The 25525-nt window shown below is 38.5% G+C and overlaps 1 protein-coding gene across 1 annotated transcript in view; it reads left to right on the top strand.

Annotated features, from left to right (window-relative positions):
* The window catches only part of LOC124285579 (prominin-1-like), a 175065-nt gene that overhangs the window by 111813 nt on the left and 37727 nt on the right, over nucleotides 1-25525 (top strand). Inside the window, exons 19-23 of the mRNA XM_046721833.1 lie at nucleotides 1211-1285; nucleotides 1607-1660; nucleotides 14072-14152; nucleotides 15940-16008; nucleotides 16133-16225. Coding sequence (XP_046577789.1) covers nucleotides 1211-1285; nucleotides 1607-1660; nucleotides 14072-14152; nucleotides 15940-16008; nucleotides 16133-16225 — 372 coding nt within the window. The remainder of the gene's footprint in view (nucleotides 1-1210; nucleotides 1286-1606; nucleotides 1661-14071; nucleotides 14153-15939; nucleotides 16009-16132; nucleotides 16226-25525) is intronic.

Here is a 25525-nt window from a genome sequence, read left to right as displayed (position 1 = left end):
TGGTCACAAGAATTTGAACCTGTTCTAACACCAAGGTAACCTGCATGTCCTAAAGTCTTACCCGGGGAAAAGCCCTTTTGGCCAGAAATCTTAGTATAACCCGGAGACCTAAAAGAACTCTTGTGAGTCAAACAATAATCATCTGCCTCATGTAAGTCATCAACCTTATGTTCATCCAAATAAGTCTTGAGATCAGAATGAACACTCTGCTTGAAATCCTCCATCAAAACTAACTGTCTCAAACCATCAAAATCTGTGACTTCCTTAGACCCACATCACCTGTCAAACAAAGTTTCCTTTTCTCTAGCAAACTCTACAAAAGTCTCATTGTCCCTGACGATAAGCTTCAGGCACTAACTCATAAGCTTTTAAAAGTGTCTTTTTGACAAGATCATAGTCTGAGCTTTGCTGTATCGACAAGGCTGAATATCTTGACACTGTGCTGAGCTGAGCTGAAATTTGGTTTAACGTCGTGCTTGAGAATATTTCGCTGATATGACAACGTGCATGCGTGTGTATGTGTATGTGCGGCTGCTTGTACTAGCCCAGACTGAAGCTGGTTTTATAGTGCTAGCCAACTGAGATACCATGCCGTAGTGAAGCATGAATACCCCACTCAGACTCTGAGCCGACCAGTTCTTGTTGTACCCATTAATGCTGAGTGCCAGGCAGGGACCAACAAGTACCATATATTAACGTCTTTTGGTATGACGCTCTCCGGGCGGACGCTCTAACCACTACACCACGGAGGCGGTGCTTGACACTGTGAGTTGTGTGAATGCAGGAGCTTTTATCAATGCATATTTGCACATCCTCCCAGTTTCTCTTGTTACAACACCAGCAACTGCTCTCCCATATTTTGTCGCAAGAAGTTATTGAAGAGATAAGATAGGAAACCATTTCAATGTTTCCACATAAACCTTGGTGTAAAAGCTCATGGCCCTTCATATGCCACTGAATGATTAAGTGATCCAAATAGAGATACAGCCTTCCAGGAACCTCCTCACAAGACATTTATTCTGCCTGGTCAGGATTCCTTTCATCATCCTCATAGATGTGATAGGTTTCCTTACAACCTGAGTCTTTTCGTTCCTCTGCATGGGACTAGGCCTCATGTTTTGGAAACCAGAATTAGACTGAAACTATCATTAAAGTGAGGATTCGTTACAAATTGTCTGAGGTGATTAGCATATCAATTTTGTGGTTTCAGCCAGGTTTGATGAGTGCTGCAGACACTCTCGACAGTATTGCAAATGGCTCCTACTCTGACACCAATAATGCAAAGGTAAGACCATCTTAATAATGGCTGATTTATTGTAGTTGGTTGGTTGTGTCCCATTTACAAACTTTGTTGAAATTCAGTTTAATATTTGTTATTGGTTCTTACTGTCAATAGAAATATGACGGAAACATGCTTTTGTGTTTGTTTGTTGACATTTTGAATGGCATATCCAGATAAGCTACAGTAGTAGTACATTGGTATTGTTTTATTTTTTTTACTTTAGCATCCAAGGTGCCTATATGGCTAATACAGTAAATGGAAATGTCTTTGCCAGCATGTATGACATGACCATTGTCATTGCCTGTTAATGTTTTGTCTTTCCAGAATAACCTGGTTGGATCCAGTAACAGTCTACAGAGTTCTGTCAGCAATATTGAAGTAAGCAGTTTTATTCCCTTACACTTGTCTGTCTCACAGTCCCTGAACCACATTATTTTCCCTACTGCCAAGCCCTAAATAAAGTGAGTCTACATTTTTTCAGGTTCTCTCTCCCTGGGGCTCCTTTTCAATTTAAATGGGCTTGTTTGTTACTATCAAAATTATATGTATTCAGAGCCTAAGCGTTTATAAATCTTTACCTCACACTGACACTGTCCTCTTCTAAGTGTATTATTTGTATGATGCCTACTGAAACATCCAGGCTGGTAAGCTTCTCTGGAGTTTTGAATGCTTCTTATTTTGACCTTCATGGGTCTTTCAACATACCCTGGACAAAGGTATATTTTCTACAAAATGCAGAGTATGATAATAGATTGTGAATGTCACATTCATTTGCTAGCATACAGAAGTTTGAAATCAATGATATTTTACAAACATATTGTAACAAGTATTTAAAATAATAATTAAAATGTTGAGGTTAACCCAGTATCAATTCATACATAACTAAATTATGAAATCAGTAAATCAACCGAGACATAAGCAATTTAATAGGTCTAATGAGTTGAGGCAGCAATAAGTAACAGTCCCAAAAATAATTATGTATTCACTCACAAAAGGCCTGTCTCTGGGTTTTATTGTAGAATAGTGTTGCAAGTAATCATTATTTTCAGACATTTCTCATCCACACTTGGCCAATATAAAAGTTGCAAGTGAGGTGAAATATGTCTTCAAATAGAATGTGCTTTTGTGGGTCCAAGAGGCCTTCTAAATATAGTGATATCATGCAACTTCCCATGTTTAGTAAAGTGAAGTTACTTCCTGCTTGCAGGTTACCATTACAATAAAGACACACCAACAGTTGATATGTTGCTAGTGCTTCATATATTTACTGACACTGATAATTTCTAACAACTATATTTACATCAGTCTCTAATTCCACTTTACAAAATCTTCATGAAACAGTTTCCGAAAATAGACGTTGTTATGAAAGTAATAGGTAAACTCAAGCTTCAAGCTTTCGACCTTTTGGGCTTTTTGGTACAGAGTCATGGAAAATTGTCACTGGGAACATTCCATGCAAATTCCTTACATTGGTTTAAAAAACTATTCTTAGACATTAACTTATTGTCTTGATAGCGAGTTCCTTCACAGAACAAACGACTGTTTTATATAGGACATGAAAATACAGGCCAATTGACCTCACAGGATTAGAGAGACAGATTTGATTAACTGCTTGTTGCAATGGGACAGATGTTAAATTTAGCTTGCTATTTCAGAGGTAACCTATGATTAACTGATGTTCTTGAGCATCAATTGATGTGAATATATGTGTAGTTGTATGTGGAAGTAAAGTCAATTATGAAACACCTTGCATTGTTAGAAAAAAACAACTCTGTTCCTTTTTTCTTGCAGACACTGTACGTGTATTTATATGTTTAATTCACAGCTTCTTTCTTAAAATCTGGCCTGATCAAGATTTCTATATAACATTTATTATATTTGGAATTACACTTTCCCAGAAAACGTACCTATTCTAATGCTTTTGTTGGGTTGAGTTCCACCTGGGATTAGACCCCACACCCTCACAGTCACCTGCCTAACCCGTACCTTCCACAAAAACATGATGTATTGTGTACGCTCATTCTCAATAAACCGTTGCATTTATGTCTCTGGTTATTTATCCTAAAACAACAGTGCCCTTGATTAATCTAATGATTGGATTAAATGTAGTGGTACTTGGGTGTACTATAGCAGGCATCCATTCAGTTTATTTATGTAGACTTCAAAAGCGCAAGGGAAGGATATTACTGATTTTGTAATGTACGTTACTGTCTCCAGGCTGAACTGACAAAAGTCATTGGCTTTGTTTTAATGAATTCTGCAATAAATATCATAACTAAAGTATTATTATGATAAACGAGATATGTGACAATACATTTCTATTAAGCTCCAATGATGTGATCGTTTTGCGGATTTTGCAGAGTATGTTATAACTGTGTCTCCAGTTTTCATGCAACACACGACTAACTTCATAAATACATTGACGCAAACAATATTTACAGAGTAAAAACAATTATTTGGGTTTATTTTAAGGGATAATAATGTACTTTACAAGAAAATAATATTTGGTTCTTACATAAGAATCGGTTAATGTTTCTACACTCATTTTATGTGTCATTATTCAATGGTTATGGTTATGGATGTAACGTACGTGACCACCAACTGTTCCTCAACTTGAGATTAAATAAATATAGGTCATTATTAAAATAATGCATGAAGTTGTTTTTGAGCAATATGTCATAAAATGTGTCAAGTTCGACAAAAAATGGGATCAATAAGGACAAACTTGTACATGACAGAAATGTACGTTACCGTAATGTACGTTACCATCAGACACCAAACTGTCAACAACAGGGCGCTGAACGTGAAACAGCTTGTTTTGAAACACGTGGAGTGACATAGCTATATTGCATACGTCATTAGAACGTACGACAGCCGACCATATCTTACGACTTAAATGATTATCAACAAATTTCGGTAAGTGCTTTGGGTGTCTTTTGTAAGGATAATATGAGGGTGACTAAATATCTGAAAAGTTACTTTATCTGCACATTGGTTCCTCATCTGTAGCCCGTACTTTCTGAAGAAATGTCATTTTGGTGAATCTTATGAGAAATACGTTGTATGGGTGTTACTGAATAAGTGTAATGTAATGCTACAGTTGGTAACGCATACATTTCACCAATTGTCAAATGAAATTTCAGTGATACTTGTATGATATCTTGCGAAGTAAATGTTGTCTTTTGAAGGACATGTTGACAACTCTATTCACTCATATTTATACCATTCTTGTTTGCATTAAGATCCATGGAAACCTCCATAATATATAATTACCACTGTTCGTCCTTGTTCATAGTATCATGACACATTTCCTGACAGTGTGCTGAACTAACATATTGTCAAGCTGATGTTATTATATCAGTGTGCAGATAGATTTACTCTGTCTACTACTTAAGCTATTTAACCTGTATTCATGTGAATCTGTTACTAAGAAACACATGCAAAACATCTGGTAACGTACATTTCTTCTTCGAGAAGAAGAAATATATGTTTCAGTGGCACAAACCCGAAGATGTAATCTGGGTGTCGCGATCAGATATTTTGCGTAAAGTAGTTCCTACTGGCAAGTCTCAGAGAATGTTGAGTGAGTGAGTGAGTTAAGATTTAAAGTCACATCGGCAATATTTCAGCCATATCCTGACTACAAACAAGCAATAATTTTAGACTAAATAAAGGTAAATCAGCGAAGGACAGTAAAACCAACTAGAACATCACAGATATAAGTATAAAACTAGTATGTAATTCTAAAACAGATTAATTACAGAAGACAAGACAATACAATACGGGCACGGGCTATACATCGCCAACAATTGAAGGTAGATCACCATACTAGGAACCATGGGGACTTACAGTGCTTTTGCTACCTGCATGGACCCTAGCTAGATTTACACCACCCCTTAAGCTGCTGGCGCCTGTAAGAAAATTCAGCCATAATTTAAAATAACAAATATACCACATTTAAAAAGGTGGAAAGTTGAAATTGACTTTGAAGGTTTTGGGACCTCTGTGTCCTCTCTAGAGGACAATGATTTTACAATACTTTAACCCCCTTTGAGGATACAGCCACTAATAATCGTAGTTCACTGTTGCTTATTTAAAATATCATTTATAAAATATCATTTATGTATTCACAAAACATATGGCTCAGAATTTATCTAGTAATTCTATTTCCTTTACAAAAACAATTATTAAATGATAATTATTATTTTAAAAAGATCCTTGATTGTTTTGACATTGAAATATTTGTCCCTTGTGATGGAAAAATCAATACAGTCAATGAGGACATGCTTGACCGTGATTCTCTCTTCACAAAGGATACAAAACGCAGGATCATCACCTTTTAACAGGTATTCATGAGTATATTTTGTATGGCCAATGCGACATCGTCGCATGATGACCTCTTCAAATCTGGACTGACAACCCAAGTAGGTGTAACTAATATAGGGTTTTATGGCATGTAATGTATTGATACCTATTTGAGTGTCCCACTTCTTCTGCATCAGATCACGGGTGTACGATCTAATGACAGCTTTGTATGGAATGAGAATTGGTGTCACAGATTTGTTGAGTGCTGCCTTAGCAGCAAAATCAGCCATTGTGTTACAGAGAATGTTGAAGTTGGATGAAAACGAAAAAAAAAGTTTTGTTTTGGTTGTGCAGGCATTTCAATCCTGGATAGATTCACTGTAATGTACGTTACTTGAAACGGCAGTGTTGGTCACATATTGTGGAACAATTGTTTGTTCTAGTTAATTTGCATTATTGCAGTTTGAGTTCTTTGCTACATAAGAGTAATTGCGTCAAGCAAAATCAAAACATTTTGATATACACGATGTATGTGTTGAATACATTGACTTATTGTTTCAACTGAAATGTACGTTAGCTGTTTATGATTTTCAATTGTCAGTCTAATCTTTTGGATTTCATGTCAATTACCTTTAACATACTACAGAAACACATCTACTGTACTGTTGAGGTGTCAGGAGTATATTTTATATGTGCGAGTCACATTTGACATTATACGCAAATTCATTGTAATGTATGTTACAGTATACATCATTCTGAGTTGGGTGGATAAGCTGTGAACACAATAGTTAAAACGTGTTTTCTAGTCATTCATTTTCTTAGCTATGTGTTGGGTTGCATTTCCAGGGACATGTTCTTGCTTTCTAATGATTATTTTGCAACCACACAATGCTAATATAAGATGCCTTCAACAAGATGAACTAGAAAACTGCAACATGATGTGTTGGTATGTTCATTACACCCCAGATGTAAGTGACACGTCACATTTATTGGGGTATGTGAATCAGTTTTGATACGTTTAGGTCTAACTGTCATGTCTCGTACATTTATCTGTGTACTGATACTAATGATTTAAACAGAACTTTCTTCAAAGATTGATAGGTTGCTGGTAACGTACATTACATGTTCCAAATTTGCTGATTAGTACTGGTAAAGTTGGATGGAGATTTCTGAATAAAGGATTTGACTTTATATGCTAATTTTTGCTGTTCTGTATACTTGAAAACTTTTATAACAAAGACAACGTCTTTTAATTCCAACTGCGTGACATTTATATTTTTCAATTTGCGTGTGGTAAATGCAACGGTTTATTGAGAACCAGTGGTAGTGTGAAGCATTTCGAGTTAGGGGTCATCTAAAAGAAAAAAAATTTAACCATTAATCATCGCAGGGCCTGTGATCTTGATTATGGAATCTGAGTACCCCTCTGATAAGTGTAAATAGGCATGGCTTCCATGGCCGACAGCTATGAATACACAATGCCATTGAGGAACAGTTTCTAATGCCCCCTCTGCAAAGTTTCACTTGGGTGTACGTGCAAGACACTTGTTATTCGGTATAGACCTAGGTGATGCCTAAATATGTGTTCAAGTACATCCTTTATCCCAGAGGTACATGAACCTCACAGCCAGTGACTGACGGTACAAGTTCTGAGTTCCACCATTCAACATATCAGTCATCCAATGGCTGCTTTACAGAATAACAGCCTAGGTAACAAAGTTTGCTCATCTTCAGCTGGTCGGTCTCCGTGGCTATGTTGATGATATTTTAGCTGCCATCAGAGAGTCATCCAGACAAGTCAAAACTTACACCAACCCAGGATATTGTCTATATTGGGACTTGATTTCTGCTAATCATTGGAGATCGGTGTTCACCAGGAGATTGTTTTGACAATCTGGTTCGAATATTCAACGAGGATTTATGTCAGTCAATCAGACGATGGATGTCTCTGCTAGGGAGGTGCACCTACCTCTAAGATATGATTTACTAGTATCAAGGTGGTTAAGACTACAGTTAAGACCCCTGCAAGAGTAGATACACTCACCGCAAGACTGATCTTTGGCCACAATTTTGAACACCATGAATTGGTTACGGCAATATCTACATGGTTGAATCATGAATCATTAAACATGACGAAAAGCCCAGATCACCATGCCTGGGAACGATATTAAAAAACATATGTAGAAACATCAGACACAGTGATTATATTACCTGAAAGAGAAAAAGACTCGTATCAACTGGGGGTAAATGAAGGCGTTTTCGTACTCACCTGAATTGGAAGAATCTTCTTTTCTTTTGGATCATAAAAATTTCGAGACACTCCCCATATCAATATGTTCTCAACTTGCCTAAACCATCAACTGCCCTTTTATGTGTGTCCTTAATCCAAAAGCATTCCAGTTAGATGCTCTGTCTAGGGACTGGATGGGCCTATTCACCTATGCATTCCCACTTAAGGCTCTCAAAGACAAATGGGATCGAAGATAGAAATAACAGAGTGCACAGTCATATTGATAACTCCAGTCTGGCTCATCAGACCATCATATGGAGGAACCACTTGTATTACCGCTGCACTATGATCTTCTAGGACAATCTAGATTTGAACTTGTTTTAAAAAATCTCATGAGTCTACATTTCAATGCCTTGAAGTTAATGCACACAAAATGCTAGTCTTGAATCTGCATGTAAAACAGTGTCATCATCCCTTCCTTACAACACTAGTTGGTTCATCCAGTGGAAAGAATGCATGAGATTATTTACACAACTCAGTCTCCATTCCAATGGTTGCTGATTTCTTATTACACTCCCTGAGAGGTAGCAAATACATGACTGTTGAATGGTAATTCTCAGCACTTCATTCCATTCTGCAACATGATAGCTAACTATCCTGTTCTTACCAGACTAATGTGGTTGTTTTGGCATGTATGTGTTCCAAGATAATTCCCTAAGTGGAACCTATCTATTGTTTTATCAGGATTCTTAGGAGAACCATTCAAATCCATGGTGAAGGTAACACTACTCAATCAATCTAAGAAAAGCTGCTCTTCTTGTAGCTGTCAGAGTCTCTGAGCGTACACATGATCAGAACTGAAAGACCATCATTATATTTGCCCTTCCGGAGTTAGCTGAGAACTCCTTCCCATGTTAGGATGCTGTTCTTCACACCAAATTTGACCTCTATCAAACAGTCTGCTGGCTTCGTCATCTGTTTCAGTCAAACAGGTAGTTGCTGCCAGTCTGCTGGCTTCGTCATCTGTTTCAGTCAAACGGGTAGTTGCTGCCAGTCTGCTGGCTTCGTCATCTGTTTCAGTCAAACGGGTAGTTGCTGCCAGTCTGCTGGCTTCGTCATCTGTTTCAGTCAAACTGGTAGTTGCTGCCAGTCTGCTGGCTTCATCATCTGTTTCAGTCAAACGGGTAGTTGCTGCCAGTCTGCTGGCTTCGTCATCTGTTTCAGTCAAACTGGTAGTTGCTGCCAGTCTGCTGGCTTCGTCATCTGTTTCAGTCAAACGGGTAGTTGCTGCCAGTCTGCTGGCTTCGTCATCTGTTTCAGTCAAGCAGGTAGTTGCTGCCAGTCTGCTGGCTGCGTCATCTGTTTCAGTCAAGCAGTTATTTGCTGCCAGTCTGCTGGCTGCGTCATCTGTTTCAGTCAAACGGGTAGTTGCTGCCAGTCTGCTGGCTTCGTCATCTGTTTCAGTCAAGCAGGTAGTTGCTGCCAGTCTGCTGGCTTCGTCATCTGTTTCAGTCAAACTGGTAGTTGCTGCCAGTCTGCTGGCTTCGTCATCTGTTTCAGTCAAACAGGTAGTTGCAGGATGCCAGTGAAGTTCACACTACATATTCACACATATTTACTCAGATCACATTGGCTATGATCAACGTTAAGAATTCTTAAGATTACGAACATTTCGAGAATAAGGGCCCTGTACAGTAGCTTTTGTAGAAGATTCTATATTTTTCAGAATTAACTTCTGGCCAAGGAAAGGTGGTCAACTGAAAGTGATGTCGCAGAAGGGAATGGTGTCATGGGTTAAAGTAAAACTAGAACTGAAATCATAATGCTGCCAATGATCATGTCATAGAACCAGAAGTGTTGTCATCATGATGTAGTGGGTCACGTTATAATGACTTGAAATGATGAAAGCAATGATGTCTAGAAATATCATATTCATAGACTTGGTAGTCAAGACCGGAATTAAGATAAGAGATATGAATCTTATCTAATTATTCAGGATCTCCAGAATAGAAGGTAGACAGCATTTAAAAATATCAGAAATAGAACTATAATTCTAGTATTAATATGACATATTGTCTGATTACTCTACATGTAGACTTTCCTTGGAATTAAAGTAACAATACCTCCTATATATCAAACGTGCTCCCTCCCACCTGCCCGTCCTCTGACTGTAGATGATGGATGTTTGAAGCATGGGAGGTACTCCAGGAACCACTTTATGGCAGCCACATGTACAGGATTTCTACAGTATTCATAGAAGCGGTGATATCTATTGTTCAATATGTTTATATCTAACCCAATCCAACATGAGAGGGGTTAGTTATATGGAGTGACAAAGAGCTATTGTAAGCTTACGAGAAGGGACTTATCATCAACACAAAACTCATCAATGAGATCCTGGCCTGTGAGTCGCCCAATCAACAGATATCCGGTGGGACACTCATCATCTGCAATTGCTTGCAACATGTCTTAAAAACAAGTTTCTGGTGTTCTGGACATACAAGCTAAAGATGTAGTTACCTGACAGTGAAACCTTTCTTCTGCACATGGAGGAACCTTTCAGATAATGAAAATGATAATTTGAGAAAAGGTATCACATTTTGACTGTTCTGCTGCGTGATTTTCAAGTCATCTGGAGGTAAATGATCACATATCTCCTTTGGATCTGAAGCAGTCTGAAAGATATAACAAAGAATATTTTCCTAGTGACATCCTGAAGCATCTGTCTCTCGTTTATAGATGTTTGGAAAGAAGTCGGATCTTCCCAACCTTTGCGCAGGGAAGAACTGTCAGATCTATAATACTGCAGCTGCTGTTAAAAAATCTCAACATTTGGATTTATGGCAATGATGTAATATGGATAGTTTTCTTACAATTGTTATCCTCCGACGACTGTGTGTGTTTAGCGTAAAGCAAGGGATATAATATTAGGCTCTCTCCGTACGTACGTAACATTTGGAATATCTTAAGAACCGTTGACTAGATTTTTTTCATATTTGATACCAAGGTTCATCATTGCATGAGAAAGGTCCCAGTCAGGTTTAGTGACCCTGACCAACATTTCAAGGTCACAAGGGGACTTTAACGTTTTAATCTTGTCAGAGAGATATCTCAAGAACTGTTCACTGGCTTTTCTTCATATTTGATACAAAGCTTCATCTAGGTATGGCGCAGGGCCACAGTGACACACTGAATATTTCAGTTTGTTAACCTGCATGTTCACCTTGTCAGCAGGACGTCTCACAACCGTTCACTGGCTTTTCTTCATATTTGACACAAAGCATCATCTTGGGAAGGTGCAGGGCCAAGTCGATTTTGGTGACCTGGTATACTTTTTACTATTTCATCGATTCCTATATACAAATTTGTGTCACTAAACATAGACTTTCAAGACTTCCCTTGAATGTTTTTTGATAAGCAATTTCTGTATTTTTCTTTTTGCATATTTCATACACCATGACATTCATGTCAAGGTCAAAGTGAGTCTTGAAAATATTTGTGTGTTTGAACAACTACAGAGCAAGATTTCAAGAGAGGTTTACTGGTCATGTTTTTGTTGACATTTAACATCTTTAACTACAGCCTTACTTTAATTACTTTTTAGAGAAACGAGTTCTGTCCGTCAGTGTGTGTCCTTGCGTCCGTCACATTCGTCCGAAGCATATCTCCTAAACTATTCGTGATAGCTTAACCAAACTTGGTACACATGTCAACCATGATTCCCAGACGTGCCTTTTGAGGGTTAGACCCAGATGCGAATTTTATTTTTTGCGGTTTCCATGGAAACATGACTTAGGCTGTGACTATGAGGATGTCATCTTGTCCGGAGCAGATCTCCTAAACTATTCATGATAGCATAACCAAACTTGTTAGCTTCATCAAACTTGGTACACATATCAAGCAGGATCCCCAGACGTGCGTTTGGGGGGTTAGACCCAGATATGAATTTTATTTTTTGCTGTTTCAATGGAAACATGACTTAGGCTGTGACTGTGAGGATGTCATCTTGTCTGGAGCAGATCTCCTAAATTATACATGCTAGCTTCATGAAACTTGGTACACATATGAAGCATGACCCCTAGATGTGCCTTTTGGGGGTTAGACCCAGATATGAATTATATTTTTTTTTGTATCCATGGAAACATGACTTAGGCCGTGACTATGAGGATGTCATCTTGTTGCATTTCCAAGGCAGAAAGTTTGACTTTAACTGAATTTGGTGGTAGTGCTCCTTTCTGGAGCAGATCTTAAAAACCTTTCAATACTCTTCTTCCACTTTGCCATATACACTCCAAAACATTTGACATATTCATAAAGAGTATTTTTCTGTTGCAAGGGATATTGATGACTTTGTCTTCTTGTTAAGTTTGATTTGATAATTTGCAGCCAGGGACTAGGCCACCTCAGTGACAATGCTAGTTAACCATTATAACTATTGTGATGCCTAATAGTTACCCATGAACAACTCTTTTGTGTTTGCAATAGTTTTAACAGAGTAGCAAACATTGCTAATTTCTAAGAATGCCTCCTGTATTCATCAGGAGAAATCCCTCCCATCTTTCCAGTTATCTCCTTCTAGTTAGTTTATACAGGAAAGAAGAGAAGTTTCTCCAGGTTGCACATGCACAAAAGTTCCAAGCTACAGTATGTTATTACTTGTGTTGACAGTGAAGAGGAATTCTGTTGAAAATAATTTTAGAAATGCTTAAAATTTGTTTACAGCCAAAATACTGGATTATGATAATGATGTAACAGAGGTAGTATCCTTACAATCAGAAGCAATGATAACTGATGCTTTATCAGAATGTCGAAACATTAAAGATATATATGTCATTTCAGTCATTAAGGGGATCTATTCATAATTTCACTCAGTAGGTCTTTGGTAAATTGGAATTACGTATGCGGTCATTTTTTTCTGGTCTCCCAGCCATGCAGAGGGTGGCAGCTTATGAATTCTTTTAATGTGTTGAGGTGTTTAAGAAATTATTGATTTACTCACATTGTTTCCCTGTGATAAAAGGCCTTGAAAATATTACTGTAAGGATTATGTTGAATTACATTACATCACATTACATTAATGTGTTCTCAGCTATGATAAGGTATAAATTACTGGTATATAATTTCCAGTAATGAAAATATCTTTGTTGTTTTCTTTAGCTGGAGAACTGGAAGTCTTTTAAGTGTGTCTTGATATCACTACTTCCACTGTGAATTGGTAAACAAACTAACCCTTGTCCTTTCTCTCAATTGCTGTGTACAAATATACTGTTATTGTTGATTCCTCTTCAACTTGTAGTAAGATATTTCTATAAATTCCAGTTTGCTATTAAGTGAATTTCTTCTCATTGGATCCAAACACCAGCTCAGAAAGCTAGAATCTGACTCCATGTGTCTTCACATAGGTGATGCTGAGGTTTTGTCCTCACACAGTGCACGAAATCTGGGAGTAATTGTTGATTCCACCATGTCCATGGATGCCCATATTGTTTCTGTCAGCAAAGCTTGCTACTACAGCATTTTCATCTTCAGCAGAGTATGCCACTATCCTGACATTCAAACCTGCAAAACATTGATTCAGTGCCTAGTAACTTCAAAACTTGACTATTGCAAATCACTGTACACCAACATGTCATCCAAATCAATTCAGAAACTTCAAAGAATTCAGAACTCAGTGGCCCGATGTATCTCCCATTCTTCCCTCTATGACCATATCTCTCCTGTGCTTGTCACTTCACCGGCTTCCCATCTCTGCAAGAATCAACTTCAAACTCCTCGCCCTCACTCACGACTGTCTCTACAATAAAAACTTTCCAACCTATCTCCCCTTACTCACCTCAGCGGAATCTCAGATCCTCCAGTGACTCTTTCTTGACTCAACCAAAATCATTAAATGGATTTTTCGAACGCGCCTTCTCTTTCGTCAGCCCACAACTCTGGAATTCGCTTCCCCCAAACCTCAGAAATACAACCACTAAAGACACCAATACAATCACAGCTTAAGACTCACCTATTTCTATCTGTGTACCAGTAGATAATCATTCTCTGTTATATGTATATATGTTCAGTTTTATCACTGTGTTAGCGCCACTAAGCATCTGTAAGGTGGATATTAGGTGCTTTACAAATGTATTATTATTATTATTATTATAACATGATATCATTTTCACTTGTTACATAAAGTTGACATTAAATTAAATCCTAACATCCAAAGATTATGCAATTGATAATGTGTTAAACATGTTTCTGTGATGCAGTCAAACATCGGTGCAGTTGTAGACAGCTTGAACAATACCCAGGAGTATCTACGGAACAATGGTTCAGAGGCAGTCAAAACAGTAAGTAAAACATATATATGTAGGATTTGGGTGCACAGTAGAATATATGTCAGATATTTAATTAGTTTTATTCTGTACCAGCCCTTTTGAGGTAAATAATGAACAGGAATTGACACTAACTTTTGTCTGCATCATGAGTGGGCTTATAACATGGCATGTTTGTCTGTCATGGTTCCAATGGAAAGCATGGGACCAGTGGAGTGAAAAACATTTCACATGCTCGTCCTCACCTTTTATGACACCAGAGTTTGTTCAAAAGGTTCAAGTCAAGTTTTCAAAGATATACGGCAGCCATGTTTTTGGTTCGAAAGATTATGAAATGATGTTTGTTTGTTTTGTTATGGTATCACTTCTGCATCCTTTGATATGATTAATGATGTCACTTCTTGTTATTATGTTCCATTATAGGTTTCATTTCTCTAACAAATTATGATGTCACTTCCGGTCATTCAGTTGTCATACATTTCACTACAAAGCCAACTGTTTAGATCCAGGATAGAATTGGTCTTCAGCAACCTGTTGTCATAAGAGGCGACTTAATGTACTTGGGTGGTTGACTCAAGTCAGATTGAGGCTGGAATATTGTTGAGACTGCATTAAACAACAACAAACAAACAAACTGCAAAGCTAAGGATCAAAGGGTTACTACCTTCTGTAGTAGCTGGTGAAAATCCTTACCAATCTCATTTTAGATAAAGGGCTGTAAAAATATGGCCAGGCACTAGCCTGATGTGGTAGTACCTATTTAATCTGGTTGTATGTCTTTTAGTAAGAGTTACAAAAGATGTTGTGGGAACCTCATTGACAACCTGTAACTACTTGCGAATACGTTAACCAAAGTCTGTGATGGGAACCAAATACCCAGATTGCATGGTCAAGGCAAGAGTTTGGAATAGGAGAATCCTGTGCTTGTCAAGAGCTTGACGTTATGGTGGACTGAAGGTGACATGGAAATGTGGCTTTATTGAGGTCCTTGTTGGAATTTCTTACACTCTTTTCCTGTTTCCTGTGAACCCGTGAAGATCCGGGGTAGAATAGGTCTTCAGCAACCCATGCTTGCCGCAAATTAGGCAACTATGCTTGTCGTAAGAGGCGACTAACGGGATCAGGTCAGGCTCGCTGACTTGGTTGACACATGTCATCAGTTCCCCATTGCGCAGATCAATGCTCATGCTGTTGATCACTGGATTGACTGGTCCAGATTCGATTATTTACAGACCGGAATATTGCTGAGTGCGGCGTAAAACTAAACTTACTCACTCACTTTTCCTGTGATTTGATGTTGATAGGGTTCTATGGCAATGAAATAGAAAGTCAGAGCACATATGGGACATATGTGATTCAGTGATCAGATCTGAAGCATCTGGTATTCGGAAATGTAGCCGTAGATCATAATAATAATCTGGTGGATCAGGTTTGCTACAGGGTAGAGGGTAGAGTATTCTATGATCCAGTGGCCTCCAGTCTAGGTGCATTATCAAACTGTGACTTTGGTAGACAATGTGAAAATAACCTGATCTAGCCTTAAACTGGTAGCTGCGATATAGCTGGAATATTGCTGAGTGTGACGTAAAACTAAACTCACTTAAACTTGTAAACAGCTAAGATTCACATTCGCAAGATTACTTATCTTATCACAGTGTTCAATACTGTTTTGTTTTATGGGTCTTGATAGGCTCCAGCTGCAGCTATCAGGTCATTCTTTTCCCCACAATTCTGTAGATGTTCCCATGTACCCATGCAGACAGGTTTATTACAAGTGTTGTAATTCTGAGTATTATTTACAGGAAGCAAGGAATTTTGCTCATCGGTTAACAGCTATAGTCGATTCCTTTGTTGGAGATGCACTTTATGGGGTGAGTATGTGCAATAGAATCATGAATTTAGAGAATATCTTATCAAGTACTCCTAATCACCTTCAACAAATTTGTGTTGTTGTTGTTTTTCTTTACTGATGCCTCATTTCAATGGCCCTTGCAGTTGGAGAATGAGATTGGAAGATGCACTCCTATCTACAACATCTATACTTCGATGTTGGTTAATGGATTTTGTCGGTACACACTGGATGCTTTGGTATGTACTTATGAAACTTTCTTTCATTGCAATTGCGGGTGATGACCTTTTCATGCCAAATAGACATGTCAAATTGCTATGTGGCAGTGTGGTATATTGTTGTAACTGTATAACATTGTTTGTGTTGAGATTCAATAGAAGCTGGTGACATCTGATCAGTGGTGATGTGGAAGTTACTGTTGCCTTTTTAACTGATATTATATTATATACTGCCAACTAAGTTTGTACTGCAACTCTGTTTTGTGCTGCCATTGTACTTACTTTGCAGAAATTTGATTGATTTGTGAACCTTGTTAATTTTATGATTAACTTGTTAATTGTAAAACATTCTTGTATTGTTTGTTGGTTTCACTATGAGTTCTTTTGACTATTCATTTCTTGTTTTTGACTATGCATTTCTTGTTTTTGACTATTCATTTCTTGTTTAAATTTCCAAATGGACTCAATCTGATTATATGAATGCACATACTGTGGATACAGTTTGAAAAAACTTTATTAAGAATCATTTACACATCTTTAGGAAAATTCATAATTCGTCCCTCTGACATATGAGTTCTGAGGTTTATGGAACTGTTTTCTTTCTTCCATGTGGTCCACCAAAACATGTTCCACTTGAGTCAGCTCACTTTGTGGAAGCGCATAATCCTCATAATTTTTCATGTGGGACACATGAGCACATGTGTTTGCTTGTTTCTGAAACTTGTATTTCATGAACTCTAAGAGCCTCAATATCTCACCTTGCCTGTAAAACCACCTTTCTTTTGGACTTGGCTACAGATCTTACAATATTGGAGTTCCATTCCTTGGATGTTAGATCAGTCATGTTCTCAAATGATCCAGCAAGAGTTACGCTAAAGACAGTCCTAGCTCAGAACCAGGACAGACACTATTGGTTCTGGCTCCAACGTTGGATCGATCATTACTAGATAGGGTTTGTGCCTTTGTGGCCTGTTAGATCCCTTAAATGGTACCTTCAGAGCATTGGCGGATCCGTGTGTGTTTGTGTGTGTGTGTGTGTGTGTGTGTGTGTGTGTGTGTGTGTGTGTGTGTGTGTGTGTGTGTGTGTGTGTGTGTGTGTTCAGGGGGTTCGAACCCCCACTTCTGAAAATGAAGGAGGGAAGAAAGGAAGAGAGAGGGAGGGGGGAAGAAGAGAGCACACACACACACACACACACACACACACACACCACAGCTGTGGCCTGGGTAATATCATTTAAGCTATCGTGTAGGATCAACTCCCAGCATATGGTCGTCACGATATGGCTGCAATATTGCCGATGTGACGTTAAATATTCACTCACTCACTCACCCAGCATATGGAGCTCTCAGACCATGTGAGTTGTGAGCGTTATCCTTTTCTCTTCCATCATGGGAAACTCTATCTCTTGAACAGATTATGTCAGCTTGTCAGTGGGCATCATTTAACACTTGTATGTCCTCCTGCAATCCCAATGTCATGGAGTGTCATTGCACAGTCCATTGTTCCTTCTTGAGCTTCCACATGGGGAAAAAGAGAAGGTGGTGTCACTTGTATCATGGGGATGCTAAATTCCACTAGATTTGCAACTTATACTTGGATTGGATCAAACAACTGCCTGAACAAGCTGACAGCCACTTTGGTGAGTTACCTCTTATCTCTGACCTGAGGTTGGTTGTCATGAATGCATGAATCTCTCTCACTGCATAACTTGAACACCCCAAATGGTAGACAAGGGTTAGTTTTGGTGATGGGAGATTATCCAGCCAGAGATAATTCCTGTTTTCGTGCTTCTTGGATGAGAAATAAACCAGAAATAATGTCATAAAATGACAACCAGTATGTAATATGTTAACAGCAGGGAGTACTGCAAGTGTTGTCGCAACAGTCAAAAGCAGGTCTATTTGCCTGAACAGTTAACATTTAGTCTGTGCTGTTTATGGTTGTAATAATTCGTGTGGGGGTGGTACTCTGGGCCCACCAAGTCTTCTGTGGGCAGTCAAGTGTCATTATTAACAATGATCATAATTCCTAGAAAACAGCTTCTGACACTTGATGTTTAGGCCCTTCATCCATCCCCAGAAGTCCCAGAGCACCAGGTCCTTTTTAGGCACTTAAGGAAATGCTCTTCAGCATGTGGTGATAACTCCTGCAGATCCTATTTTGGTGGACCACAAAGAGAAAGAAAACACTTTTCCTTGGACATGGATTATATTTTGAAAAAAAACCTGTGGACTCGGAAACAAGGAAAAAGGAAATCAAGTGTTAGAGGTAGTATTCAAAGAATTATCATTGTTGATGATGTTCACGTTACTGAAAAAACATTTTCATGATATGCAACGACAGAAATCATAAGATTTCCATCGCCCATCGAAGTATTCAAAGAATTATCATTGTTGATGATGTTCACGTTACTGAAAAAACATTTTCATGATATGCAACGACAGAAATCATAAGATTTCCATCGCCTCTCCTACAACCTCAACAGCAAGAACTATGTTTGGTCTTTTGTTTTGAGCTAAGTAACTCCAATAACAGTAATGTAATGTTTTTAGATGAAAATTCAGCATGGTTCTATCCAAACTGCTTGGAAAACGTTGGCCAAAGGTAAAGAAAAAAAGGTTAACAATTCATTCAATTATCATGGAGTAAATATTTTTACATTTTCATTATTAATTACAGATCAACAAGAAGCTTATATACTGGACAAAATAAGTTAGGGACATTGGTATTTTTATAACCCCGCTACGAAGTAGCGTGGGTATATAGCGTTCATTCTGTCCTTCCGTCCAACCTTCCGTCCATCCCTAAACTTTGTCCGGAGCATATCTCTTAAAGTTTACATGCTAGGTTCACCAAACTTCACACACGTTAATCATTACCCATTGATGTGCCTTTTGCTATTTTAAATTTTTAAAAAATTTGTTTTGTTTTGCTGTTTCAGTGGAAACACGACTTATTGCCAAATATGTTTGATGGTTTTGTTCGGAGTATATCTCTTACTAGGTTCACCAAACTTCACACACGTTAATCATTACCCATTGATGTGCCTTTTGCTATTTTAATTTTTATTTCAGAATTTGTTTTGTTGTTGTTTCCATGGAAACTTGACTTGGTGCAAAATGTGTTTGATGGTTACCTGGCCACAGCATATCACCGAAACTATACATGCTAGGTTCACCAAACTTAATACACAAGTTAATCATGACAGATATGCCATGTGCTATTTATTTGCAAAATGTGATTATTCAAAGTGTAATGTTAGCTTTTCACTTTTCATGGTCTTTCTTCGTGTCATGTGTACCAATATGTGGTTTATTCTCTGTATCTAGATTAGTTATTGATGTTATCTACGTCCACATCATTGTCTGCAACATAAGAGTCAGTAACTATCTTCATCTACGTCCACTTTATTGTGTGCAACATGAGTCAGTAACATACTTCATCTACGTCCACTTCATTGTATGCAACATGAGAGTCAGTAACATTCTTCACCAACGTCGATTTTATTGTGTGCAACATGAGAGTCAGTAACAATCTTCACCAACGTCCACTTCATTGTATGCAACATGAGAGTCAGTAACATTCTTCACCTACGTCCACTTTATTGTGTGCAACATGAGAGTCAGTAACATTCTTCATGTACGTCCACTTCATTGTGTGCAACATGAGAGTCAGTGACATTCTTCACCAACGTCGATTTTATTGTGTGCAACATGAGAGTCAGTGACATTCTTCACCAACGTTGATTTTATTGTGTGCAACATGAGAGTCAGTAACAATCTTCACCAACGTCCACTTCATTGTATGCAACATGAGAGTCAGTAACATTCTTCACCTACGTCCACTTTATTTATTGTGTGCAACATGAGAGTCAGTAACATTCTTCATGTCATTCGTCCCACTTCATTGTGTGTAATGCAACATGAGAGTCAGTGACATTCTTCACCAACGTCGATTTTATTGTGTGCAACATGAGAGTCAGTAACATTCTTCACCAACGTCCACGTCATTGTGTGCAACATGAGTCAGTAACATTTTTCGTCTACGTCCACTTTATTGTGTGCAACATGAGAGTCAGTAACATTCTTCACCTACGTCCACTTCGTTGTATGCAACATGAGAGTCAGTAACATTCTTCACCAACGTCGATTTTATTGTGTGCAACATGAGAGTCAGTAACAATCTTCATCTACATCCATTTTATTGTGTGCAACATGAGAGTCAGTAACAATCTTCACCAACGTCCACTTCATTGTATGCAACATGAGAGTCAGTAACATTCTTCACCTATGTCCACTTTATTGTGTGCAACATGAGAGTCAGTAACATTCTTCATGTACGTCCACTTCATTGTGTGCAACATGAGAGTCAGTAACATTCTTCATGTACGTCCACTTCATTGTGTGCAACATGAGAGTCAGTGACATTCTTCACCAACGTCGATTTTATTGTGTGCAACATGAGAGTCAGTGACATTCTTCACCAACGCCCATTTTATTGTGTGCAACATGAGAGTCAGTAACAATCTTCACCAACGTCCCACTTCATTGTATGCAACATTAGAGTCAGTAACATTCTTCACCTACGTCCACTTTATTGTGTGCAACATGAGAGTCAGTAACATTCTTCATGTACGTCCACTTCATTGTGTGCAACATGAGAGTCAGTGACATTCTTCACCAACGTCGATTTTATTGTGTGCAACATGAGAGTCAGTAACATTCTTCACCAACGCCCACGCCATTGTGTGCAACATGAGTCAGTAACATTTTTCGCTCACGCCCACTTTATTGTGTGCAACATGAGAGTCAGTAACATTCTTCACCTACGTCCCACTTCGTTGTATGCAACATGAGAGTCAGTAACATTCTTCACCAACGTCGATTTTATTGTGTGCAACATGAGAGTCAGTAACAATCTTCATCTACATCCATTTTATTGTGTGCAACATGAGAGTCAGTAACAATCTTCACCAACGCCCACTTCATTGTATGCAACATGAGAGTCAGTAACATTCTTCACCTATGTCCACTTTATTGTGTGTGCAACATGAGAGTCAGTAACATTCTTCATGTATGCGTCCACTTCATTGTGTGCAACATGAGAGTCAGTGACATTCTTCACCAACGTCGATTTTATTGTGTGCAACATGAGAGTCAGTAACAATCTTCATCTACATCCATTTTATTGTGTGCAACATGAGAGTCAGTAACATTCTTCATCTACGTCCACTTTATTGTGTGCAACATGAGAGTCAGTAACATACTTCATCTACGTCCACTTTATTGTGTGCAACATGAGTCAGTAACATACTTCATCTACGTCCACTTCATTGTATGCAACATGAGAGTCAGTAACATTCTTCATCTACATCCATTTTATTGTGTGCAACATGAGAGTCAGTAACAATCTTCACCAACGCCCACTTCATTGTATGCAACATGAGAGTCAGTAACATTCTTTACCTCTCGTGCACTTCATTGTGTGCAACATGAGAGTCAGTGACATTCTTCACCAACGTCGATTTTATTGTGTGCAACATGAGAGTCAGTAACAATCTTCATCTACATCCATTTTATTGTGTGCAACATGAAAGTCAGTAACATATTTCATCTACATCCATTTTATTGTGTGCAACATGAGAGTCAGTAACAATCTTCACCAACGTCCACTTCATTGTGTGCAACATGAGAGTCAGTGACATTTTTCATTTACGTCCACTTCTTTTGTGTGCAACATGAGAGTCAGTGACATTCTTCACCAACGTCGATTTTATTGTGTGCAACATGAGAGTCAGTAACATTCTTCACCAACGTCCACGCCATTGTGTGCAACATGAGTCAGTAACATTTTTCATCTCGTCCACTTTATTGTGTGCAACATGAGAGTCAGTAACATTCTTCATGTACGTCCACTTCATTGTGTGCAACATGAGAGTCAGTGACATTCTTCACCATCTACGTCCACTTCATTGTATGCAACATGAGAGTCAGTAACATTCTTCACCAACGTCGATTTTATTGTGTGCAACATGAGAGTCAGTAACAATCTTCACCAACGTCCACTTCATTGTATGCAACATGAGAGTCAGTAACATTCTTCACCTACGTCCACTTTATTGTGTGCAACATGAGAGTCAGTAACATTCTTCATGTACGTCCACTTCATTGTGTGCAACATGAGAGTCAGTGACATTCTTCACCAACGTCGATTTTATTGTGTGCAACATGAGAGTCAGTGACATTCTTCACCAACGTCGATTTTATTGTGTGCAACATGAGAGTCAGTAACAATCTTCACCAACGTCCACTTCATTGTATGCAACATGAGAGTCAGTAACATTCTTCACCTACGTCCACTTTATTGTGTGCAACATGAGAGTCAGTAACATTCTTCACCTACGCCCACTTCGTTGTGTATGCAACATGAGAGTCAGTAACATTCTTCACCAACGCCGATTTTATTGTGTGCAACATGAGAGTCAGTAACAATCTTCATCTACATCCATTTTATTGTGTGCAACATGAGAGTCAGTAACAATCTTCACCAACGTCCACTTCATTGTATGCAACATGAGAGTCAGTAACATTCTTCACCTACGTCCACTTTATTGTGTGCAACATGAGAGTCAGTAACATTCTTCATGTACGTCCACTTCATTGTGTGCAACATGAGAGTCAGTGACATTCTTCACCAACGTCGATTTTATTGTGTGCAACATGAGAGTCAGTAACAATCTTCATCTACATCCATTTTATTGTGTGCAACATGAGAGTCAGTAACAATCTTCACCAACGTCCACTTCATTGTATGCAACATGAGAGTCAGTAACATTCTTCACCTACGTCCACTTCATTGTGTGCAACATGAGAGTCAGTGACATTCTTCACCAACGTCGATTTTATTGTGTGCAACATGAGAGTCAGTAACAATCTTCATCTACATCCATTTTATTGTGTGCAACATGAGAGTCAGTAACATACTTCATCTACATCCATTTTATTGTGTGCAACATGAGAGTCAGTAACAATCTTCACCAACGTCCACTTCATTGTGTGCAACATGAGAGTCAGTGACATTTTTCATGTACGTCCACTTCTTTGTGTGCAACATGAGAGTCAGTGACATTCTTCACCAACGCCGATTTTATTGTGTGCAACATGAGAGTCAGTAACATTCTTCACCAACGTCCACGTTCATTGTGTGCAACATGAGTCAGTAACATTTTTCATCTACGTCCACTTTATTGTGTGCAACATGAGAGTCAGTAACATTCTTCATGTACGTCAACTTCATTGTGTGCAACATGAGAGTCAGTGACATTCTTCATCAACGCCCACTTTTATTGTATGCAACATGAGAGTCAGTAACATTCTTCAGCAACGTCGATTTTATTGTGTGCAACATGAGAGTCAGTAACAATCTTCACCAACGCCCACTTCATTGTATGCAACATGAGAGTCAGTAACATTCTTCACCTACGTCCACTTTATTGTGTGCAACATGAGAGTCAGTAACATTCTTCATGTACGTCCACTTCATTGTGTGCAACATGAGAGTCAGTGACATTCTTCACCAACGTCGATTTTATTGTGTGCAACATGAGAGTCAGTGACATTCTTCACCAACGTCGATTTTATTGTGTGCAACATGAGAGTCAGTAACAATCTTCACCAACGTCCACTTCATTGTATGCAACATGAGAGTCAGTAACATTCTTCACCTACGTCCACTTTATTGTGTGCAACATGAGAGTCAGTAACATTCTTCATGTACGTCCACTTCATTGTGTGCAACATGAGAGTCAGTGACATTCTTCACCAACGTCGATTTTATTGTGTGCAACATGAGAGTCAGTAACATTCTTCACCAACGTCCACGTCATTGTGTGCAACATGAGTCAGTAACATTTTTCGTCTACGTCCACTTTATTGTGTGCAACATGAGAGTCAGTAACATTCTTCACCTACGTCCACTTCGTTGTATGCAACATGAGAGTCAGTAACATTCTTCACCAACGTCGATTTTATTGTGTGCAACATGAGAGTCAGTAACAATCTTCATCTACATCCATTTTATTGTGTGCAACATGAGAGTCAGTAACAATCTTCACCAACGTCCACTTCATTGTATGCAACATGAGAGTCAGTAACATTCTTCACCTACGTCCACTTTATTGTGTGCAACATGAGAGTCAGTAACATTCTTCATGTACGTCCACTTCATTGTGTGCAACATGAGAGTCAGTGACATTCTTCACCAACGTCGATTTTATTGTGTGCAACATGAGAGTCAGTAACAATCTTCATCTACATCCATTTTATTGTGTGCAACATGAGAGTCAGTAACAATCTTCACCAACGTCCACTTCATTGTATGCAACATGAGAGTCAGTAACATTCTTCACCTACGTCCACTTTATTGTGTGCAACATGAGAGTCAGTAACATTCTTCATGTACGTCCACTTCATTGTGTGCAACATGAGAGTCAGTGACATTCTTCACCAACGTCGATTTTATTGTGTGCAACATGAGAGTCAGTGACATTCTTCACCAACGTCGATTTTATTGTGTGCAACATGAGAGTCAGTAACATTCTTCACCAACGTCCACGTCATTGTGTGCAACATGAGTCAGTAACATTTTTCGTCTACGTCCACTTTATTGTGTGCAACATGAGAGTCAGTAACATTCTTCATGTACGCCCAACTTCATTGTGTGCAACATGAGAGTCAGTGACATTCTTCATCTACGTCCACTTCATTGTATGCAACATGAGAGTCAGTAACATTCTTCAGCAACGTCGATTTTATTGTGTGCAACATGAGAGTCAGTAACAATCTTCACCAACGCCCACTTCATTGTATGCAACATGAGAGTCAGTAACATTCTTCACCAACGTCGATTTTATTGTGTGCAACATGAGAGTCAGTAACAATCTTCATCTACATCCATTTTATTGTGTGCAACATGAGAGTCAGTAACAATCTTCACCAACGTCCACTTCATTGTATGCAACATGAGAGTCAGTAACATTCTTCACCTACGTCCACTTTATTGTGTGCAACATGAGAGTCAGTAACATTCTTCATGTACGTCCCACTTCATTGTGTGCAACATGAGAGTCAGTGACATTCTTCACCAACGCCGATTTTATTGTGTGCAACATGAGAGTCAGTAACAATCTTCATCTACATCCATTTTATTGTGTGCAACATGAGAGTCAGTAACAATCTTCACCAACGTCCACTTCATTGTATGCAACATGAGAGTCAGTGACATTCTTCACCTCGTCCACTTCATTGTGTGTGCAACATGAG

Source organism: Haliotis rubra, unplaced genomic scaffold, assembly GCF_003918875.1.
Source record: "Haliotis rubra isolate DU_JTF1 unplaced genomic scaffold, ASM391887v1 Scf363, whole genome shotgun sequence".
Taxonomy (NCBI): domain Eukaryota; kingdom Metazoa; phylum Mollusca; class Gastropoda; order Lepetellida; family Haliotidae; genus Haliotis; species Haliotis rubra.
This window is presented reverse-complemented; position numbering and strand designations above follow the sequence as displayed.